The 21,098-nt window shown below is 37.7% G+C and overlaps 1 protein-coding gene across 2 annotated transcripts; it reads right to left on the bottom strand.

The window, feature by feature from the left end:
* Positions 1-829: 829 nt before the first annotated feature.
* Positions 830-18,448, bottom strand: LOC148844584 (DEAD-box ATP-dependent RNA helicase 37-like). Of its 2 annotated transcripts, none has more exons than XM_088955515.1 (7): positions 18,090-18,448; positions 16,789-17,769; positions 16,609-16,692; positions 9,002-9,244; positions 6,760-6,927; positions 6,417-6,530; positions 830-1,839 (listed from the first exon to the last, which is right to left on the bottom strand). In XM_088955515.1, the coding sequence occupies exons 2-7, from the start codon at positions 17,554-17,556 to the stop codon at positions 1,348-1,350; spliced, it is 1,869 nt and encodes a 622-aa protein (XP_088811641.1). In that variant the 5' UTR covers positions 17,557-17,769; positions 18,090-18,448; the 3' UTR covers positions 830-1,347. The 2 variants fall into 2 exon arrangements, with proteins under 2 accessions (XP_088811641.1, XP_088811642.1); XM_088955516.1 differs by having other exon boundaries at positions 17,955-18,134.
* Positions 18,449-21,098: the final 2,650 nt, after the last annotated feature.

Below are 21,098 nucleotides of genomic sequence, written 5' to 3'. Positions count from 1 at the left end.
AAGTAAACTTACCCACATTTGAGGTGGGTAAGTTATTCTCGGGTAAGTGACCTTTAACTTACTTGGGGGAAACTTTATTTACCATGGGCCCCATATATTTTTGTAAAAGAACGTGGGAAAGTTGGTCCCCACCCCAACTTAACGCCAAACCAACGAGCCTTAAAATGGGTATAATGGTACTCATCATGTTTTGTAAAACTCTCTCCAAGGGGAAAGTTACTTACCCACCTGAGAGATAGGTAAGTTTTACCCAGGAAAGTAAGGATAACTTTACTATGCGTCCCATTGCTTAATGCAAAAAGAACATACAAAAGTTGGTCAATGGGAAAAAGGTACCCATTGACCAACTTTTCCATGCATACTTACAAACAAAAGAGACCTAAACTTCTAGTAATAGTTGCATGTAACTTGAGTTTTGTCACTCGTGGAGAGACCTCAACCAATTTGTTTATTCAAATCCCGGTTGACAATATATGACATTAATCAAATGTCCCTAAATGAAACATTAGATATGTTTAGAGGCAGTTTCTGTTTTGTCACCTGGACGAGTGATCGAGATAAAAGACACCGCAGTTAGGAGTCGAGTGACCCATGGGCCATGGTATTGGATATTGCTACTTAATGTCATCCGTATCAGTTTTCCAGAACTAGCAGATTATATATCACGACGCCCTACACCTACTTTAGACGTTCGGTAAGTCATTAAACAAGAAAAAACAACGTCATTTCCGGTGCTCATCCTTTTGTCCGCTTACTGAACATGATGAAATGGATGGTGGTTTCTTAAGTTCTCCACAACGTTGAGAAATATTATAAAAAAAACACTTCATCATCAAAAAAAGAATTGTATTTATTTAACCAACCAGAATGTTACAATAAAGAAAACCCTTCATCGCAAGCAAAGCCAGAAAAGACAGCCACGGCGATTTCCCACCATAAAATTGGGTCGAAATGAATGTCTCCGAGATGAAAAACGGCCAAAAAGAAACCCACCCACCCTCTCAACATATTCTACAACCCATCACCAAAAAGATTACAGAAAAGCAAAAAAAAATAAAAAGTTGACGCATGAAACCCTAATCTGTTAGTTGTTTTCACCACCACCACCCACCCCCCATCACACGCCTCTTATACCACCGTCGGGATAGTGCTGGTACCAACCCTACAGCCCCCTCCTTTGCAGTTAAAAGAAAAACACTTTAAGAAGTGGGAGAACCTAACTTTGACACTACATAGACAAAAAATAACCCCTAAACCCAAAATATTTGAGGGGAAGAATAGGAAAAGGAAGTGTACGGCACATCTAAAAATTATAATTAGAAAGCAAGTCCTACAAATATTAGGACACTAGTCCCATGCACTTGTATATGCACCCCCATATCCGCCATGGTTAGACCCATATGCAGCACCACTGCCGATGTTTCCACCATAATAATCGGTACCACCTCCACCCCTACTGAAAGCAGCAGCAGCGTCCCTCCTGAAGTCACGACCACCAAAACGACCACCAGTACGTCGGTTCCTCCCCCCTCCATAAGAAGACCTGGCAGCATAACGAGAGAGCCAAGCAGGAACTTCCTGGTTTGCTTCCTGCATCAATTCAGATAGTGCCCTTGCCAACGAGGAATTGTTCTCATTGAAGAAGGCAGTAGCCAGTCCTGTCTTACCTGCTCGCCCTGTCCTCCCTATCCGATGTACATAGTCATCAATGTCATTCGGGAGATCGAAGTTGACCACATGTGCAACGTGGGGTATATCTAAACCACGTGCTGCCACATCTGTTGCCACCAGGATTGGGGTATTGCCACTCTTGAATGACCTCAATGCTTGTTCTCGTTCCTGCAAACACGGTAAGCAAGTATTAATTATGTTAACCAACATACACAAGGCCAAGAAAATTACCACATGCAAGATACAAAACAAAGAGAGTTAAAACCATACAACCAGTTTAGTAATGTTGAATGAAAAAGGATGTGCCTCCCCTTCATATATAGAACGTAAATACCACCCAAAGGAAGACATCCAATTGTAACCTTTTCTCTTAGTGGGGAAGGGAAGCCATGAATATGCACTGGCTATAATCAGTGATGTAAAAGGCCCCTCCTAGGCACACAGGTGCATTTCAAGGTATGTGCCTCACTTGAGACCAGATGCAGCCCCTTTCTAAAGGTGTGAACCTGGTGCCCATCAACCACGCATGTGCCTTAATTTGCACTGTGGCCGGGCTGGGGGGCCCACACCCCAACCAAGCCCCTCGAGACAAGTACATGCAATTGCAATGGTCCTAAATTTTTGGCCCGTATATAAAGAGATTGGTGTTTTGAAATTACGGTCCATTATATTTAAGAACTAGGAATTCAAACGTTGTTTGATGAATAATGTCTTGTATTAAGAGGGATATTGAAGAATCTCTCTTTCTCTGACAATGGTCAAAAGCAATATACAATAAAGAATACAAGGCAAAAAGGATGAAGTTCATGATAAAGACGATGTACATCAGACCAAAAAATGGAGTACATTCATGTCATACATGAAATCAGTGCATTGATGACCTGCTTTACGTCCTTTCCCCATTGACCCCTTACCTTTGCATAAATGGATCTTTAGTCGTGCCTATTTACCAGATCCAATGGGTCTTAATTTTAAAAGGTAACGTGAATGAGCAGGTGGCCAAGTAATTCTAATACTCAACTAGGAAATAAGTTTTTTTGTTGAACACCCCAAAAGACGTCAAAAGAATAGCACTTCCCCAACTTCAGAAGAACCCCATTGCCCTAAATAAACGTCAACCTTAGATAGACAGAAGGGGGAGGAGAGAGAGAGAGAGAGAGAGAGAGAGAGAGAGAATAGGGAGAATAAGCTTAAGCTATGAAAAAAAAACCTTAACCTCACCATATTTGTGACCCCTCTCATCATTGGTCCTTGATTGAGATTTCATCACAAATTCCCAATGAAGGAGAGGCCAATATTAGAGGTCGTTTGATAATAGCTGACGTGGCTGAACTTAAAAACTTGTTTCTTTGTCTTTTAGTGAATAAGATTTTAAGGAGGTTATGAGTTCCTTAATGACTGAAGCTGAAGCTGAGTAAATCACTATACCCTTAAAAAAAATTACTATCTAATTATTTTGGCAACTAAAAGACAGCAATAAGTCTTTCAGTTAAGCAACTAAAGCTGTTGGCGAACAGTCCCTAAGCCAACTTTATCTTTTTATTTAATTTATCCAAAAATATTGAGCCAAAAAGATGGGCTTTCCAGATACTCACGGATCTTTACCAGCTAGGTAGCCAACAATGAAGCTGTACACATTCCAAACATTCTGCACTCAGTCCAAAGTGCTCTTTCATATGAGCCCAAAGCTAGAAAGCTACACTGTACACCCAAACAAATTCCTGTCAAAGATTGATTTTAGGTTCTTACTGTTTCTCCAAAAGGAAGTGTCCTTGGTAACAGCTAAGCATACTAATAATTAGTTAAAAGAGTCCAAGGCCTAAGGCCTTCAAACAGCTCATTAAAATCAAACTCACTAATGTTCCCACACCATAAAGCTACATGAATACTGTTTTGCCATTTTGTTATATTCAGTGCCATGTCCATCGTTAAATTATGGGCACTTAAAATCATTTCTTACTTCATCCACCAAACTCCTTTTTGGTCCCCTATCATTTCCAGCCCCTTCTGCTTGTAGATGGTATGCACATGACTAAACAACCTCAATCTAATTTCTCTCATTTTTACCACCTATTGGAGCTACTCTTAGGTTCCTTTGTATAACTTCATTCATGACCCTAGCTTTCTAGTTTACCACTCATTCATCTAAGCATTCATGTTTCTACCACACCCATTTTTTGAACATGTTACTTGACAGATAATTATATCATGGAAGGTGAAATTTTATAGAATTTATGTATTACAAATATGCATGCATATTATTAGTAAGAACAAAGAACTGGTTGAGTCAGTGGTCACATTTGTCTGAAGAAAAACAACTCACATTTTTCATTGGTAAAATAATGCCATCAAAGTTGAAGGCCATACTCAAACAGAAGCTGGGAATAGGGAACCTAATTTGTAGGAATACAGAAGTCTTAGAGAAATGGTTATGGAGGTTTCCTTTGGAGAGCGACAGGCTTTGGCATGAGGTAATTGAAAGCATTCACGGGACTAAATAATGGATGGGATGCAAAAGTAGTTTCATCATCGCCAACACTCTCTCCCTGAAAATCAATACAGAAGGTATACCCCAACTTTTATTAATATCATCGGATATGATGCATGATGTGGGACCAAAGTGTTGTTCTGGGAAGACCTCTGGCTGGATGACCCCCCCCCCCTTCAATTTGCTTTCCAAGCCTTTTCTCATTGTCTAATTACAAACAGCAACCTATATCAAGATTTGTTACCTTCTCTTCTTTAGGGATACATTGGCATATTTTGGTTTTAGAAGCAATCTAAGGGATAATGAGTACAAGGCTTAGTTTGGAAAGAGTACAAAAACAAATATGTAGAGTGCAAAACATTATATTTTGTATCGTTTTGTATGTATTTTCACTGTACATATTTGTATTTGTACTCCTTCCAAACTGAGACTATTGGACAAACTTCAGCAAGCCTTTATGGATCAATCAGTGGAGGACACTAGAGTGTGGTCTAGTACACCTAATGGGGTTATAACTTGTGCATCCTCCCTTAATATTCTCTTGCAGCCCAACAATGTGGGTGAGAATTTCCCTGTGAAAGAGATTTGGAGCAAGCCTATCCCTAGTGTTTTAAAAGCGCAAGGTGCAAGGCGAGGTGCACGCCTTTTAAAGAAAGGCACAAAATTACAAAAAATAAAAAACTAAAACTAAAAAAATAAAAAAAAGTGAGAAAATTCAAAAAAAAATGCCAAAAATTAAAAAAAAAATCTGGAGTGCAAACCCCCCAGACTATTGCAATTGCATGAAAAACCTATTATGTATTTTTAAATTTTCATTTTCAAGCATGAAAAACCTAGAATCTCTTGATTCTATGAGTCGTCTTTGTACCACACCCCTCGAGGCAAGCCTAAACAAGGCACATACTCCAAAATGCGCCTAGGACCTGGGCAAGGCGCATACCCCAAAATGCGCCTCGCCTGTGTGCCTTTTAAATCACTGCCTAACCCACCTAAAATTCATGCTCTGTGTTGGAAAGTCTATTTTTTGGAACGGTAAACAATAGTGATATGCTTCAAAAAAGAAGGCCAGACAAATTCTTATACCCTTACATGTGCTTCTTCATTTATTGCTTTCTTGTCCCTTTGTGCTTTATGTTTGGGACCTCCGTTGTTCTCTCTTTGGTTGCAGGTGGACTTCTCAGTAAGATGTAATAACCCTTTTTAGTAAAAGTTTCCTAAGGCAACCAAAAAAGAGAGGAAGAATTGTGGAAAGTAATTATGGCTGCAGTAGCGTGAACTATATTTGTGAGGAAGGAATGGGAGGATATAAAACGAGAATAGTAGATCGAAAGAAGAATTATTTGAAGCCATAAAAATCAGAACTGCTCATTGGATAAAGACAGTTGATCCATTCAATGAATTATCAGCGAATGATAACCTAAGGGCATGGACTGAAGTGGCATTGTGTTTATGGGGTGGTTACCCCCAATGGCTAATAAAATAATGCTAAATTTTTATGAGAGTTCCATGGGAAGCACAGGACTGGCTAGCATTGGAGGAGTATATAGATATTTAGATATTGCACAGGAAAAGTCTTGGCACTTGGAAGTACTGCACTGAAATCTTTAGGGTTGGGAGAAACACTAAAGGCTAAACTAATGGCACTACTACAAGGGTTAAGAATTGCTAAGCAATCAAAATTTCAGCACTTGGAACTTGGAAGTAGAGCTTCAAAGCTTACCACTTCTTTGGCCAAGAGCAAGCAGCTTGTGTCATGCATCTATAGGTATGAGTTTAGGGAAATAAAGAGCATCATACAGGAGCTGAACATAACTTTCGAGTGGGTTAGAAGGACAGCAAATGGGATGGCTAACACTTTAGCAAAGCAAGGGATATATAGGCAACAGCTGTTTTGGGCACCATTGTAAATCTCATAACTTTGCCGGGATTGGAATGAATCCTTATGGGTGGATAAACCCAGTCATTGTAATATCCAGATTTTCATTTAAATATGATTTTCAAATTTCTTGCTGATAAAAAATATGCTTGTTGAACATTAAAAATTAAAATTAATAAAATTAAAAAACAGAATTCAACTCAACAACCAATTTTGTATAGACAACTAAAACTAGAGGAATAGGTAACTACCTAACTACATCCCCTTGCCTTCTCATAAAACTCAAACCATAAAAGCACATACCAGCAGAAGAAAAAAAAAACATTAAGGGTGCTAAAATGGTTTAAATTCTAAGTAAGACATCAAAGTACACCAACTTACCTGCTGTGTTCTGTCGCCATGGATTGTAGTTGCAGGAAACCCGTTCATGCACAACCAGTGTTCCAATGAATCAGCTCCTTTCTTTGTCTCCACAAAAACCAAAGTCAGAGCTTGCTGCAAAGCCATTGCAGGAACAATGATTACCATAAGACATGTACTAAAAGACAGAGAATTCTTTTATCAACAAAAACACAATATCAAAATAATTAACCAATCAACAAGAAACCAACACCATAAGTATTTACAAACAGAAAATAAGGCCACCCAAAAGGCCTCAAGACAAATAAGGAGAACCATTTGGAGGATAAATCTGTGAAGTATGAAGTGTCATCTCTTGTGCTACCTTTCCATGTGTTCCGTTTGCCCTCTGTGCATGAAGGAGGTCCATCAAGTGGCTTCTCTTGTCCGATTCAAGAACAAATTCTACTCTTTGGACAATTAAATCAGTACTTGAACCAACTCTTCCAACAGCCAAAAATATATAATTTGAAAGGAAATCAGAGGCCAATCTCTGCATAACAAGTTGAAAACATGTCAGATGTGGAGTAAATGTGCATATGCAAACCCTTTAGCAAGACTACAACAACCATACACTCAAATGAACTTCTCAAGATAAGAGGGCATCAAGAAATATGTTATTTTAACTTTCCTCTCGAACAATAAACCAACTATGGGAGATACACAAGAAAGGTCTTCACTTTTGTATGCTATTCAAAGTGTTTCCTTTCACATAAAACACTTCCAGCAAAACACATTAATTTTAGGGGGGATATGCATAAACCAAACTTCCTTAACAAGGAAAACCTGAGGATTAGGAGACTAACATACCTGAGGATTAGGAGACTAACATAGGGACTTTAAAAAAGAAGCAAAAGAAAATGACCATTTGGGATGAGCAGACCAAACCCGTCTAATGGTTTAAGGGGATCCAAACAAACATTACCAAGAGAATGCAAAAGCCTGACATAGAAACAAGCACATCACCCCTTAACCTTCAATGAAACCCAAAATCCCAATTCAACACCAAAGGAAGTATAGGATGGGGTAATGAACTTTGAGACAGGCAACCACTTTTTTATATAAAGAAATGGAGTACAGGGATAACCATGTTGAGTAGCGTCAACAAGCAAATGGGTCTAAAATCCTTTGGGAGACTTGCGTCAGATTTCTTACAGACTACGGATAAAAGGTGCAATTGACTCCAAGACTGATTATGCTTATATGTGAACTCTTTAAACACACACACCCCACATAACTCATCTTTCAGTACTTTCCAAAAATCTTGATATAAAACCATTGTAATATTGCCCGAACCTAGGGCCTTAGATCTGTCCACTGAGAAGAATGCCTATCTGATATCCTCTTCTTCAAAGTTCCTCCCCAGTCACCTTACTTTTTCATCACTCAACCTTGGCTAATCCACCCTTCCACCCTTAATCCATCTATCATTCAATGACCTTCTATAAATGGATTTAACTTGGCCACAAAACTTTTTCTCCTTCCATTAGCCAAAACATGGAAAAATTTAGTGTTCCCATCACTTTAATCCACTTATGGCTTGATTTCTGCCTCCAACAAATCTCCTCTTTATAGAACTTCCAACTCCTTTTTTCAAATTTCAACTTCCACCTCAACTCTCTATCTTGCTCATCCATGTTCCTCTGAGACCCCTCATCCAATTCCTCAATCCAAGACATCGATCTAATTTTTTGTCTCTCTAATTTCCCAAAGTGGTCCATGTGCCTTTATTTTAGACCTAAGTCTTTGCAATTTCTTGTGAAATTTGACACCCCCCCTTCACTTCACAACCCTTAGCTCTCCATTCCATCATTCCTTCACTTAAAGCACAAAGTCTGGATGTGTCCACTCATAAATGATTCCAATCCTAGCCTGATAGGACAATGATCAGCGGTGACTATTATCCATCAATCATCATCATCATCATTATCCATGCCTTATCCCAACTATATGAGTCATATTCAAGAGAGTTTGGCAAAAGTTTGAGTGTTGACGGCCAAGCTAATGCCACCCACCTCCTTTATCTAGGCTTGGTAACAGCAATGTAAGACAACTTCACAATGGACTCTCATTCATCAATGCATGTTCCTTTATATCCTTTGTCACACCAAGTCCATGTGTTTTCTGGGTTTCTCATCTTTGTTAGAGTCATCAACCTGCACCTTTTGTCCTTCTAAATGGTACCCTTAGCAGCCTTCATTACACATGACCAAACCATCTGAAATGACTCCCTTATAACACATCATCCAGATATGACAAGCACACACACATAAAAGTTAAGCATAATATAATTATAATAGCATTCCTAGGTCATAATTAAGCATAAAATCCCAGTCTGCATTAGATTGACAGATAACCACTTACACCTAAATGAACTTCAACCCATTCAAGGGACTCTATCATGCACTTAATGTCATGAAATATGTCTGAAATTCAAATGCAACGGTTCAATAATGATCTTTCTTATATGTCAATAAACATACTCCCCAAAAACTATTATCCAAAAGGAACCAACAGAAAAGGATAGACAGAACTAAAAAAAAAGAATCTCAATAAACAGTTTAAACCTGTATCTCTTTTGGGAATGTGGCACTGAAGAGCATTGTTTGTCTTACGCCCCGAGGAGGCATGTCCATTTGTTCCACAATCTTTCTAATCTGTGGCTCAAAACCCATGTCAAGCATTCGATCTGCCTCATCTAGAGCTAGGTACCTGATCATCTGTAGTGAAACCCTAGCTCTCTCCAGTAAATCTACCAGTCGTCCTGGTGTTGCTACAAGAATATCAACACCCCTCTCCAGGTCCCGCAGCTGCCAAAAGTTAATAGCTCATCGGTCAACAATTAAGTGAAAACCATAGCTTCAAAAAAAATGCATATCTTATCATTCGCTAGGAGTACAAGCTGAAGGAGCATAACTCATGTTAACTATAGTAACACAATAATACCAATACAAGAGTACTAAACAAGAAACCAAGAAATACCAGTAAACAAACTCAAAAGGATTCTTTTTCCCTTTTGTTTTGGGGGGAGGGTGGGATAGACACTCTATCAAAAAGACTAGATGTCTGTCCTCCAGTGGGAATATCTTGTTTCATGAGGTCCCAAGATCAACTATTTTTATTAGTCACTGACTCACTGACCCTGTGATTAAAAATCAACCACAGCCAAGGTGCATTTCAAGGTTTGCACCTCGCCCATGTCCAAGCACAGCCACTTTAGAAAGGCCCACGCTTGGCATGTCTTGTGCCTCAGCCCAGGTGCAAATCTTTGTTAAATTTGGTACTTCTTGTACTTTTTTAAGCATGGTGGCTGGGACAGTGGCTCAGCTGTTGAACCCCTAACCGAGCCCATTGAGGCAAAGCCTGAATAAGGTCATGCTGTCTTAAATTCATAATCCCTACTTCAAAAAAATGGTATTATAATTTAGTTTTAGTTTCTTATCTTTTAAAACAAATTGCCCTGTACTTGTAAAAGAACCCCCATTTTGCTAATGTTGTTCATTTCATTCTTCCTTGTACAAGACATTTTTTAAAAGATGCAAAACTAAAACTAAATATATTAAATAGCCCTGGCATGAACTTATTTGGACTTGCCTCAAATGGCTCAGTAAAAAGCAGCTCACAAAATTAAAGTTCTACAATTAGAAAAGTAACGAAGAGCTTGAAAGTTTTATGTGCTTAAAATTGTTGGGTGCTTGAAAATGTTTTATATGTTATGATCAATTTTATCTTTGCATTTTCACTTTGCATATGTTTTATGAGTTATTTTATGCATTTTAATTTCAGCTAAAAGGCTTTTTAAAACAATTAGTTTAGAATTTAAGTATGTAATTTTTAATTAAGATTACTGTTAATATTTTTTTTTGAAAAAAATTGTGCCTTGTATTTTCAAAACACTGCATTGGACTGGGGAGGAGTGAGAGGTACTGGGAATAATACCTTCTAGTTTATCTGGCTTGTTGAGGTGTTTGCCAATATGTTTAACTTTGTTTTTCAAAAACAAAAATCTACACATTGTTGTTGCTGATGTGGTAATTGTTTTCCTTTTTCTATTGTGTATAGAGGTGTAAATCAGGTCATGCCGCCCACAACCCTGCACAATTTTGGACCGGCAAAGCACAACACATGACACACAGGTTGTTTGAGAAATGGCAACATAGATGGAATTCTACCTATTTTATGTTAGAAAGTTGTATTTCCTACAAACAAATTCTTACTGATTTTGTAATGCAAAAATGCCACATGATATTATACCTGAGGAAGATTGGGAAATGGCAATTTGTATAAGAGTTTTTTACACAATTTTTAAGATACAACTAATAAATCTCCGGGTGTTTATTACCCAACTAGTTGTCTTTTAGTTAATCAATTATTCATGATTAGTGAATGTTTTGCAAAATATAGAAAAAATCCACAATTTACAAGAATTTGTGAAATAATGGAAAATAAAATTAAAAAATATGGGGAGAACATTTCTCCTCTTTATTGTTTAGCTGCAATATTAGACCCCAGGATTAGGAAAGATGGTTTAGATATTTTACTTGAATTATATTGTGAAAATTTGAATATTGAAGTTGGAAATCAAAAAGAAAAATTAGCATTTTATTATTTAAAATCAATGATTCAAAAAGTGTGCCTAGGCGAGACGCACTTTAGGGTAGGCGCCTCACCCAAGTCCTAGGCGCAACCCTTTCAAAAGGGTGTCTTAGCCCTTGCATGCGCCTTTTGAAAATTTGACGCTTTTTTCTATTTTTTTTACTCTAGCGGCTAGGTTGAGGGATCCACCCCCAGACCCCAATGCCACACCCCTCGAGGCAAGGCCAACTCGCTCGCTCACTAAAACTTCGAGAACCCTCTTTTTTGGTAATGTTGTTCATTCATTCAACCTAATAAAATATCTTCTTAAAAAGCAAGTAAAACTATAAAATCATTATTTTTTGAATGAGAACTAAGAATTTAAGACCCTAACATGGACTTGTTTGGGCTTGCCTCGAGGGGCGTGGCACAAAGGCGGCTCATAGAGTGGTTACTTGTGCCTTATTAAGGGCAAAAATGGTATTTTCATTTTTATTTTCTTTTGATTAAATTTATTTAAATGAACATTAGGGTCAACATTGTCATTTTCCATTGTCATCTAATGAAAGATTGATTAAATCCATTGCAAATTTTAAGTGGTGTTCTAGTAAAATGCTAACTATAGGATAGATTTTAGTAAATCCATGAAACTATAAGGGGTATTTTAGTAAATGACCATTTCTATTATTTAGCTTTCAATTAATAAATACCATGCATCGCACGAGTCCTTGCTTGTTAGCTACTTGAAGTAATGTATTTGAGAAAAAAAAAAGATGTGGGTTTTATATGATTGAAAATGTTTTATATATGATTTTATTTTTAAATCCTCATTTGAACATGCTTTACATGTTATATTTATATATTTTAATTTTAGATAATAGGCTTTTTAAAACATTTATTTAAAAAGTTAAGTTTATATTTTTATTAATATTATGTTTAATAATTTTTTTATTTGTTTGCTTTTTTTTTAAATTTTTGGCATTTTTTGACTTTTTAGCATTTTTTTTTTGCGCCTTGCTTAAAAAGGCACACACCTCACCTTGTGCCTCAAGCGTAAATCGACCCATGCGCCTTTTTTGCACCCTGTGCTTTAAAACACTGTTTAAAATGCATAACTTAAATTAATCTCAAATAAGTAGGAGGCAGAAATCTGCTACCACCTCATCAATAAGTTCATTTATTGAACTTAATTTTTATTTAAAAAAAGATTTTCTAGTTAAATTGAATCCTTTGACTTTAAAGGAATAAATAATTTTGATATTTTAGCCCAGTGGAGTGGGCATGAAAAAAAAAACTATCCAATCCTTGTCACAATGGCACATGATCTACTAACCTCTCCGGTGTCTACAATTCCTTCAAAGTCTTGTTTTAGTGCAGGTACTAAGGTGTTGTATGACAAGAGAAGCTACATAAATGATGAAAGTCTGGAGATGTGCATATGCTCCAAAGATCTGGATGTCGAGGATAGATAGATTACAAGACAAAGTAGGGCATGACACTACACCTGATGATTCACTAGGGGCACTCCCGGTTTAGTTAACCAAGTCATGGGCCTTTTATTGTAACCGAGCAGATACTAGTAGTTTTTGGAAAATAGGTCACTGAAACCGAACCTATCAATCGGTTAACCGGTTAACTGGTTCTGTTAACCATCGATTTGGTTCGTCAGTTTTTCGATTTTTTAATTTTTACAATATATATTATAAAAATATATAAATATATAATAAAAAATTATAAACATATAATATTATATTTTAAATAATAAATAATACATGTTATATATATAATGCATATTTATTAATTTATAATATATAAACAATATAAAATATATATAATATACATAAATATATATAAAATATATAGAAATGCATGTACACCAATTGATTCGGTTAACTGCCAATTTTCTATATTGGTTAACCGAAACCAAGACGGTAACTTTGATTTTTTTAAACACCAAACCAACCGATTTTTCGGTTCTTTTTTCAATTTTTTTTTTGCTCACCCCAATATTCACCTGAAGCAGATAATCAAAATCAAGATGGAGATGGAGGTGGAACTTGAAGAAAAACGAAGACAATATTTTTTGTATACTCAATAATTTTGTAGCATTTTTTAAAATTATTGTAAATTTTGTAATTCAATTTTATTTTAATTATTTGTTATTTTTTCAACAATGTAATTTTATATATTCAATTTGTAATTGTATTATATTTTTTATATTTTATTCATTTTGTTAAGTAACTTTTGGCCATTGTATTGTTCAAGTTTTAAAATTTAAATGAAATAAAATTCCTATTTTTCCAATTTATTGCCCGTATTTGTTAAGTATATTTTCATTTCTGTGTTAGAATTTTTATTTTTTCAATTTGTTTCTATAGGGAAGTAAAGTATTTTAGTTTTACTTGGCAAAAAAATAAAATGTCAAAACAAAAAAAGCAAGCTTTCTCGGCTTGGCCTGCGTGCCGACACGGCACTACCAACTCTTTGAGCAAGCCACAGACGAGCCATGTTGTGCCAACCCAGCACGACCCAATTTACACCTCTAATTGTGTATGGGGGCTTTTTTGTCAACCTCAATTTCCTTTTTTCTATTGTATATTCGTTGTAGAATTCTCTTTTCGTCTCTCAACAATATTCTTCTTGATTGTGTTACTAATCAGAACTTATTGCCTCAATGTAACCCTTTCTGTCAGCAACCAAAGAAAAAAGGAAATTCATTGAATATTAAGATGAGGATAACAATACCATAGGGGCTGTTTGGCATCATTGTCGTTTCCTGGAGCAACGGCACCACATCAGAAAAAAAAACAGTGCTCCAGGAAATAGGCATTTGTTTGGAACCGTTTTTCCATAAAAAAACGGTGCTCCAAGCCACGCCTCGGAAATCGGGAAGCCATGGCTTGGAGCAACGCCAAATTTGGCATTTCCTGGAGCTGCAGCTCATTGCTGCCAACAGAGCAGTGATGTGGCACTGATGTGACACTGGATAATGGGTACCAATGCTGAAAACGTTTCCTGCAGCAATGGTACCAAACAGAAAAAGCTGTTGTTGCTCCAGGAAACGTCCTACCTGGAAGCAGCATTCCAAACAAAAATAAAGGCACGTTTTTTCAGAAAACAGTGCTCCCAAGCCACACATCAGCAGGGTGATGCAACTGCGGCATCGATGCCAAACATATTCATAGTTGTCAAAGTGACATCTAGGCAACAAGGCACCCATGGAGGGTCGCCTCATTTAATCACCAAGGTTTGTTGTACATGATGCTATTACATACTTTTATATCCTCAATTTTTTGAGATTGCAATAATAAAACAGATACTACTAAACTAAACTATTCAGTTTGTGAGTTAAAATACTAGTTTTTTTTTACTATTTTCTTATTTGTTAGGGTTCAATCAACATGTATGCTGCCTTGAACCCTCAAAGACTTAAATACTTGAACTGATAAGCAACGAAAAATTCAAAATTTTGTCCAATTATTGAAAATTTTCCTAGGACAAAAATAGGAGCCCAGACCCCCTATTTTCTGGAATTTATTTCTTTCTTCAATTTTTTCATGAATACGTTGATTTTCTATGCTTTAATAAAAAAGTGTATGCATTTCTATGAAGACCATAGACAACTACTAGTGAAACATCAAAGATGGTTGCTGCTTACTACGAAACCTATGGAATTCGTGGTTTTTATTCAGGAAAAAAAATTCATCCCTGCACCTAGGCAACAAGGCATCCTATAACTTGAAAACTATGTACAGCACACAGCAAGAATTTCCCAATGCAAAATGTAAGGACCACAGGTTGACCCAATCAAATCCCCTGCACTACAATATAAGTTATTTTAGTTGCACGTGCTTCATCCATTCTAGCCAAGAAATAAGGTATCTCACTTGATCTCCAACTCCAACATAAGAATGTGCTCCTTCTGCCACTAATGATCAACCTCCAGCTAATGTGAAAGGCACCATATCCACACCCACCCAATCCCAGCAAGTCCTTCATCCTTCCCACTAGGATCCATAAACCCCAGTCTACTTATACCATGGAACCCAAGAGAGAATATCAATCACAAACTCTTCAGCAGTTTAGCCTCAGAAGTCAGATCTAGCTAATGGAATAATCAATTGCCTAGGTCCTAAAGATGTTGAATAAGAAATTTATCTACTAAAATAACTAATGAATAAATCTCTGGATACATCTCCATAAATGTTGACTGTTTTAAAAAAAAAATGTGAAAGAATCCCAAACTCAGAATTGGAATAGATCTTTTCCCTACTAGTAACTGGGAAAAGAAGATCATGAATAGAGGTAAAAAATACAACACCCATTTTTTTTATCAATAAAAAATACAACACCCATGACCCTTGTAAAAGTGGAGGCAGAAGGATCCCAAGCTGGCACCTAAAAATTCAAGGCTACACAAAACAAGAAAGATAAATGGTGTATCTATTCGGATTCATCCCTAAAACTCAAATGAATAAAACTTAGTTTATTATTCACATAATCCAAGTTTAACACAGTATATTTGTTAAAAATAAGCACTACGGTGTCGTTAAAAATCTTCATTTATTACGGAACTTCAATATAAAGACATTTGTCTGCTTAATAGTCCATTGCCCATATTTCCAGCTCAATAGGATACTTAAATACTAACTTGTATTATAACCTATTTATGATTTAATCCCACTGTAGACAAAAGTTTCATCCGTTTTTCAGCACACAAATTAAGCTAAGCTTCATATGTTTTCCACTAGAATCCTTAGCTTGTTCAATGAAGCGATTTATCTTACTACAGGATTTTTCAAAGAAAAAAGGGTGACTAGAATCTTGTGCAAATAATTTTCTGCTCAAATACACACAAAAAAAAACATCAATTTATATATGATGCTTTATGTATAAAGCACTAGGAAGTCGGAAATACATCTCCATTGCCTCAAAAGGTTCCTCAATGAGACTATAATCACCCAAGGACAACTAGGTTGGTACCGTACTTTAAGTCTTCCAAGTTCCAATTATCCCTACAGCCAAAGAAGTGGGATGTAGTTGAAAGATTAAGAAAAAAATTCAAGAGCCTATGAGAAATATTTTTATTTGATTATAACATGGATGTTGCAGGAATGTGTTTCAAAACATTAACAAAAGGACAAGTAAATTGGGAGTACTTCTTAACTCTTCTGTGGCTCCAAGGACCAAAAAAATGGAATCCAGATGCCAATCCAAGAAAGCATACAGAAGCCAATGTGATGAATGGGGAAAAAACAATGTTCCAGAACCAAGGAAAAGGAAATTGACGCAATCGTAGGATCAGGGTTAGCCTACGCACTTATAATACCAAACAATTGTGAAATACTTGAAAGCAAAACTAATTGTCCAAGAAACTTTAGAATATTCACATAAAAAGGACAAAAAACATCAAAACAAAACTTAAATAATTAATAATGTAAACATCATGTTGTTTATAGTTCAATCCTCAAGCGACTTCAAATCTAACCACATACCCGGTCGGATATAAATCAACAAGATGAAGAGAGTAAACTAATCAGTCAAGGTAAGCATCAGTTTAGAATGCATTCAGATCCATGTAAGAAGACATAATAAAAACCTGCTGGTTGATGGGCGCCCCTCCATAAGCAACAACCACCCTGACACCAGTTTGATAAGAAAACTTTCTGGCTTCCTCGTGTATCTGCAAAGCAAAAGATATACACGACATCAAAATTTTATCCACCGAGAACCCCTACCAGAACGCAAGTCACTCACCGGATCAATATCAGAAACCCACCTGGCATGATAGCTCCCTCGTAGGAGACAGAATAAGAGCAAGTGGATACACCGTTCTTGCACCACGAGGTCTCTGTGCAAACTGTCCATTCATAATTCCACTAATAATCGGGAAGCAGAAAGCAGCCGTCTTGCCAGACCCAGTCTGAGCGCATGCCATCAGATCCCTCCCTGCAAGAGAAATCGGGATGGCATGACGCTGCACAGGTGTAGGCTTGACATATTTGCATCTTTTTATGTTTTGATTAAGTGCTTCCCCCAAGTCGATCTCTGCAAAAGTATTCACAGGTGGCGGGACATTTTCCCCACTTGTCTCCACCGGGATATCTTCATAGGCATCAAAGTTAATGCCAGTATTTTCCTGCTCATTGAAAGCAGGTTCTGCATCGACATCGTCCCCAAAAGGGTTCGCCTCGCGTTCTTTTCCACGATCCCATCCACCAGCTCTGTTATTCCAACCACTACCACCACCGCCACCACCAAGGCGTCCACCGCCACCAAACCCAGACCGCCCCAAATCAGACCTAGGACCACCCCAACGGTTCCCAATAGGAGGTACACCATAACCAGGTCGATCACTACTTACAGAAGTACCACTATGTGCCGGTGCGGGAGGCTCTGAAGAAGGAGGCCGATTACGAAGATGCGGAGGAACATAAGAAGTTCGCGCAGGACGTGAAGTGCTACCAGCCCCGCTGTTTGCAGAAGAACCAGCAGCCGCGGTATCAGCTGCAGAGTTTGTAACAGAATCAGCCCACGAAGATCGCATAATTGGAAAAATTGCTCCTTTCCTTTCTACAGTAAGTCACAAACCCTACTTGGAAATCCAATCCAAGACAGCAACTTATAAACCCTAAGAGCCGAAACAATCGTTTGCGCACCAAAATTCTACTTCAAATCCAAAACAACCAAGCTTTCCTACCATGAACGTGTGTCCAACTATGACGCCACCATTTATTCTTCCATGTTTAAATCAAAAACCCTAAAAAAATCAAAACATCAAAAACAAAGAGATCAAAACTCAAAACTCATAATATTCAGAACAAATATATCCAAAAAGAGAAGTAACCACTAACAACAACAATAACTCGCAACCAAATCCTATAACGAAAAAAATACATACAAAATACATAAAAGAGAGAAAAAAAAAAAGAAAAGAAAATGAACCTCGATCTGCTCTATGAACATTATAAGTATGACTAAAACAAAAAAACTTCAAAAATCCAAAGGCGGGCTAAACTTCCCTTCAGATAAGAAACAGACACAGCAGATAAGGAAGCGAGACAGAGGAAACAGAAAAACCTGACAATGGGTGAGAACAGAAACCCTAAAAAATCGCCGTTGTCTGCAGAAAGAGACGTTGTTGACTTAATTTTGACAACAAAACAGACAGGTCGAGCGTTGCAGACAAAACTACCGTGCGATCGGACACAACATCAACCGATCAACCGATCAACCGATCAACCAACGTAAGAAATAAGAAAAGAAAATAAAAAGAAAAGAAAAATCTCTCTACATCTGACTCTTTTATTTCGTATTCTCGTTCCTTTTTTTTCTTCTCTCCCCCAATTTCAACTGGGATCGAAGTTCTTCTTCGCATCTGCTTCTTTTTGTTTTTCCTGTTTTTTTACTTCAATCTTCTGAAGAAAGGAACGCTGTCCGTATAAGTTGGGGCTGACGTCATAAATAAACGAGCGGTTTAAACGTGACGGCCGGCATAAACGGAGAAACGTAAAATACTGAGATATAAATATATTTGCTTCAATTGGACGAAAATATCCTCATAACTCGTTTTAGTGGACTCCGAAGTCAAAACATCGGCGGCCATTGGCCCATTGCCAAGCGGAAATTCTACGAGGTGCCGTTTTGGTTGGTTCGTGATACACGGAGTTGGCTGCTTTGTCTTGGCTCCAACCCGGAAGTCGCACCAGTTGAGGGCATAAACAGGCCATGAAAGAGGGTGATGACTAATGCCGAAGCATGCACAAAGCAACCTCCATGGCCATGACCATGACTATGACCATGTGTTCTTCAATTGGCAATTGGTTTGTTTATGAATTGCTTCAGAGCATGCGATTGGAATATCGGTGGTGTAAAGTGCAACAGATGTTCCAGATGTGTGGTTAGGTGAATGTGGCTAACAACAATGTGTTGTAAATTGTGATCAACTGATCGGAACTATGTAGAAAATAGTTCAATTAAAACCTCATAAATTATAATGGTTTGATGACCCAAACGTCCAAAGAGTTTGACAAAAATAACCTCTTATATGCGCCAAAAATATATCAAATGAGTCAAGGTGTTTGAATACAAAGAATTAAAGGATATATTCTTTTAGTCCACGTCAGAAATTTTTATTTATTAGTTTTTAAATTTTATTTACCCACACCCCCACTTAGGGTCCATTTGGTTCGTGATTAGAATCCGAATCAGAATCATAATGGGAATTTCTTGGAATTATAATTGGAATGGTCTATTCAGGAATCGGAATCAGATTACAATTGATGCTTGGTTCATGAACAAGCTGGAATCATAATCAGTCATAATTTCCAATTTTGTCCCTAATAAAAAACATATAAAAAAATAAAAAATCTATAAAAATTCCAATTCCAATACAACCCAATTAACATGTAAAGATATAGATAGGGCTGTCAATTAAACCAAGTTTGATCTAATCCAATCCAACTTGTGTCTATTTATAATCCAAATCCAAACCTAGTACAAACCAAACCCAAACATTGGATCCAATTAATCCAATCCAAACACTCCTATATGTGTAAAATGGGTCAGGTCGGGCTAACATGGCAGGGGCAGCCCATGCAAAGTGTAAGTCATGCCGTGGCGGCCCGTAAGACATCTCAGGTTGTGCCGCCCTCCTTTAGGATAACTTAGGAGATCAGCTTGGCACGGCCAATACGGGCCTGTGCCATGCCATGCTATGTTGCGGATTAAGCTGGTCCATGGGCCAAGCCTTGGCCAAGGCTGGGCCATGCCGGCACGCAAGCCACAGGCAGCACGACACAACTCATGGACTTAAAATCCCTGGCCCAACACGGGACATATCATCATATCGGGCCTAACACAACCCACGTGCCATCGTATTGTGTCGTATCGGGCCAGGGCACAGGAGGCACAACCCAATTTACAACTCTAAACACTCCCAAAAGATAAATATGAAACCACTGAATCGTGCAAAAACATCATAAACAAACAAGAACAAACAAGTGGTCAAAGAAATGTGGGACGAATCGAACCAGAAACGGGCGGTGGAGCAAGAAGACCCTTGTGGAACATAGACGATAAGAATAACTGCACACTTATCATGATAATCCTTAAAGTTGGATCGACAAGCTTTCACAACCACCCTCTTCTCCCCGCATCTATGGGTTTCCAGGCAACGATCACTGGCCTATCGTAAGGCGTCAATGCGACTCTCTGTAACGGTTTCTTCCTAAAATTTCCACCTGATCTTTAGAGTTCGGCCGCCAAACTGTTGAAAGGTTTGAAGGAGGCAGTGACGAGAAATGAGAAAGAGGGTTGGACTTGGAATCGGGGCTTTGAAGGTTTTTTTTTTTTTTTTTTTTTTGTCATTTTCATTTTTCGTGTTTTAATCGCATGGAATGGGAATCCAATTCCAAGGGGGGGAGGGGGGAGGGGGGCTGGGAATGGCCATTCCCTCCAATGGGGGAATGCCATTCCACCCAAAGGGGGAATCCGATTTCAATTACACTCAACCAAACGGCCGGAATCAAAATGGTGTTCCATTATGATTCCGATTATAGGTTTCTACTCCTACGAACCAGACATACCCTTATGCTTTACCATCCCCATTAAATTTTATTCATTGCCCCACTAATCAATGTTTCAATTGTATAAAATGTATTAAAGTTTATTGGGTGGAGTGAACAATAAAACCCCTTTGCTTAAAGGAATTAATGTGAGCAAGATTGTCCCTAAATCAACATAGACCACAATCATATGGGTACCGTGACACTGGTAGAAATTAAAAAATAAAATGAGTATTGATCAACTGTGGACGAAACGAACCCATATTGCTTGGGAGCAAACTGTAATTTTTCAAACCATTTGACAATGCCCATAAAGGAACCTGTTAAGGCCCAACCATGGTTTTCAAAATCAAATCATACCAGAAAAAATGGGAACCAGTTTCGTTTTACCCCATAACTGTTATTTCATCGAGAATCATTGATTTCGCTAGCAAACCACTGACCTGGGTGGTTGAACCATTTAATCGTCCAACTGTTTATTTATTATTTATTTATTTATTATCAAAACAGGCCATTCGTTCAG

The sequence above is a fragment of the Nelumbo lutea genome, chromosome 7, assembly GCF_056320005.1.
Source record: "Nelumbo lutea isolate HS-2025 chromosome 7, American lotus-T2T, whole genome shotgun sequence".
In the NCBI taxonomy this organism is placed as follows: domain Eukaryota; kingdom Viridiplantae; phylum Streptophyta; class Magnoliopsida; order Proteales; family Nelumbonaceae; genus Nelumbo; species Nelumbo lutea.
The sequence above is the reverse complement of the archived record's forward strand: the minus strand, read 5'-3'. Positions and strand labels throughout refer to the sequence as shown.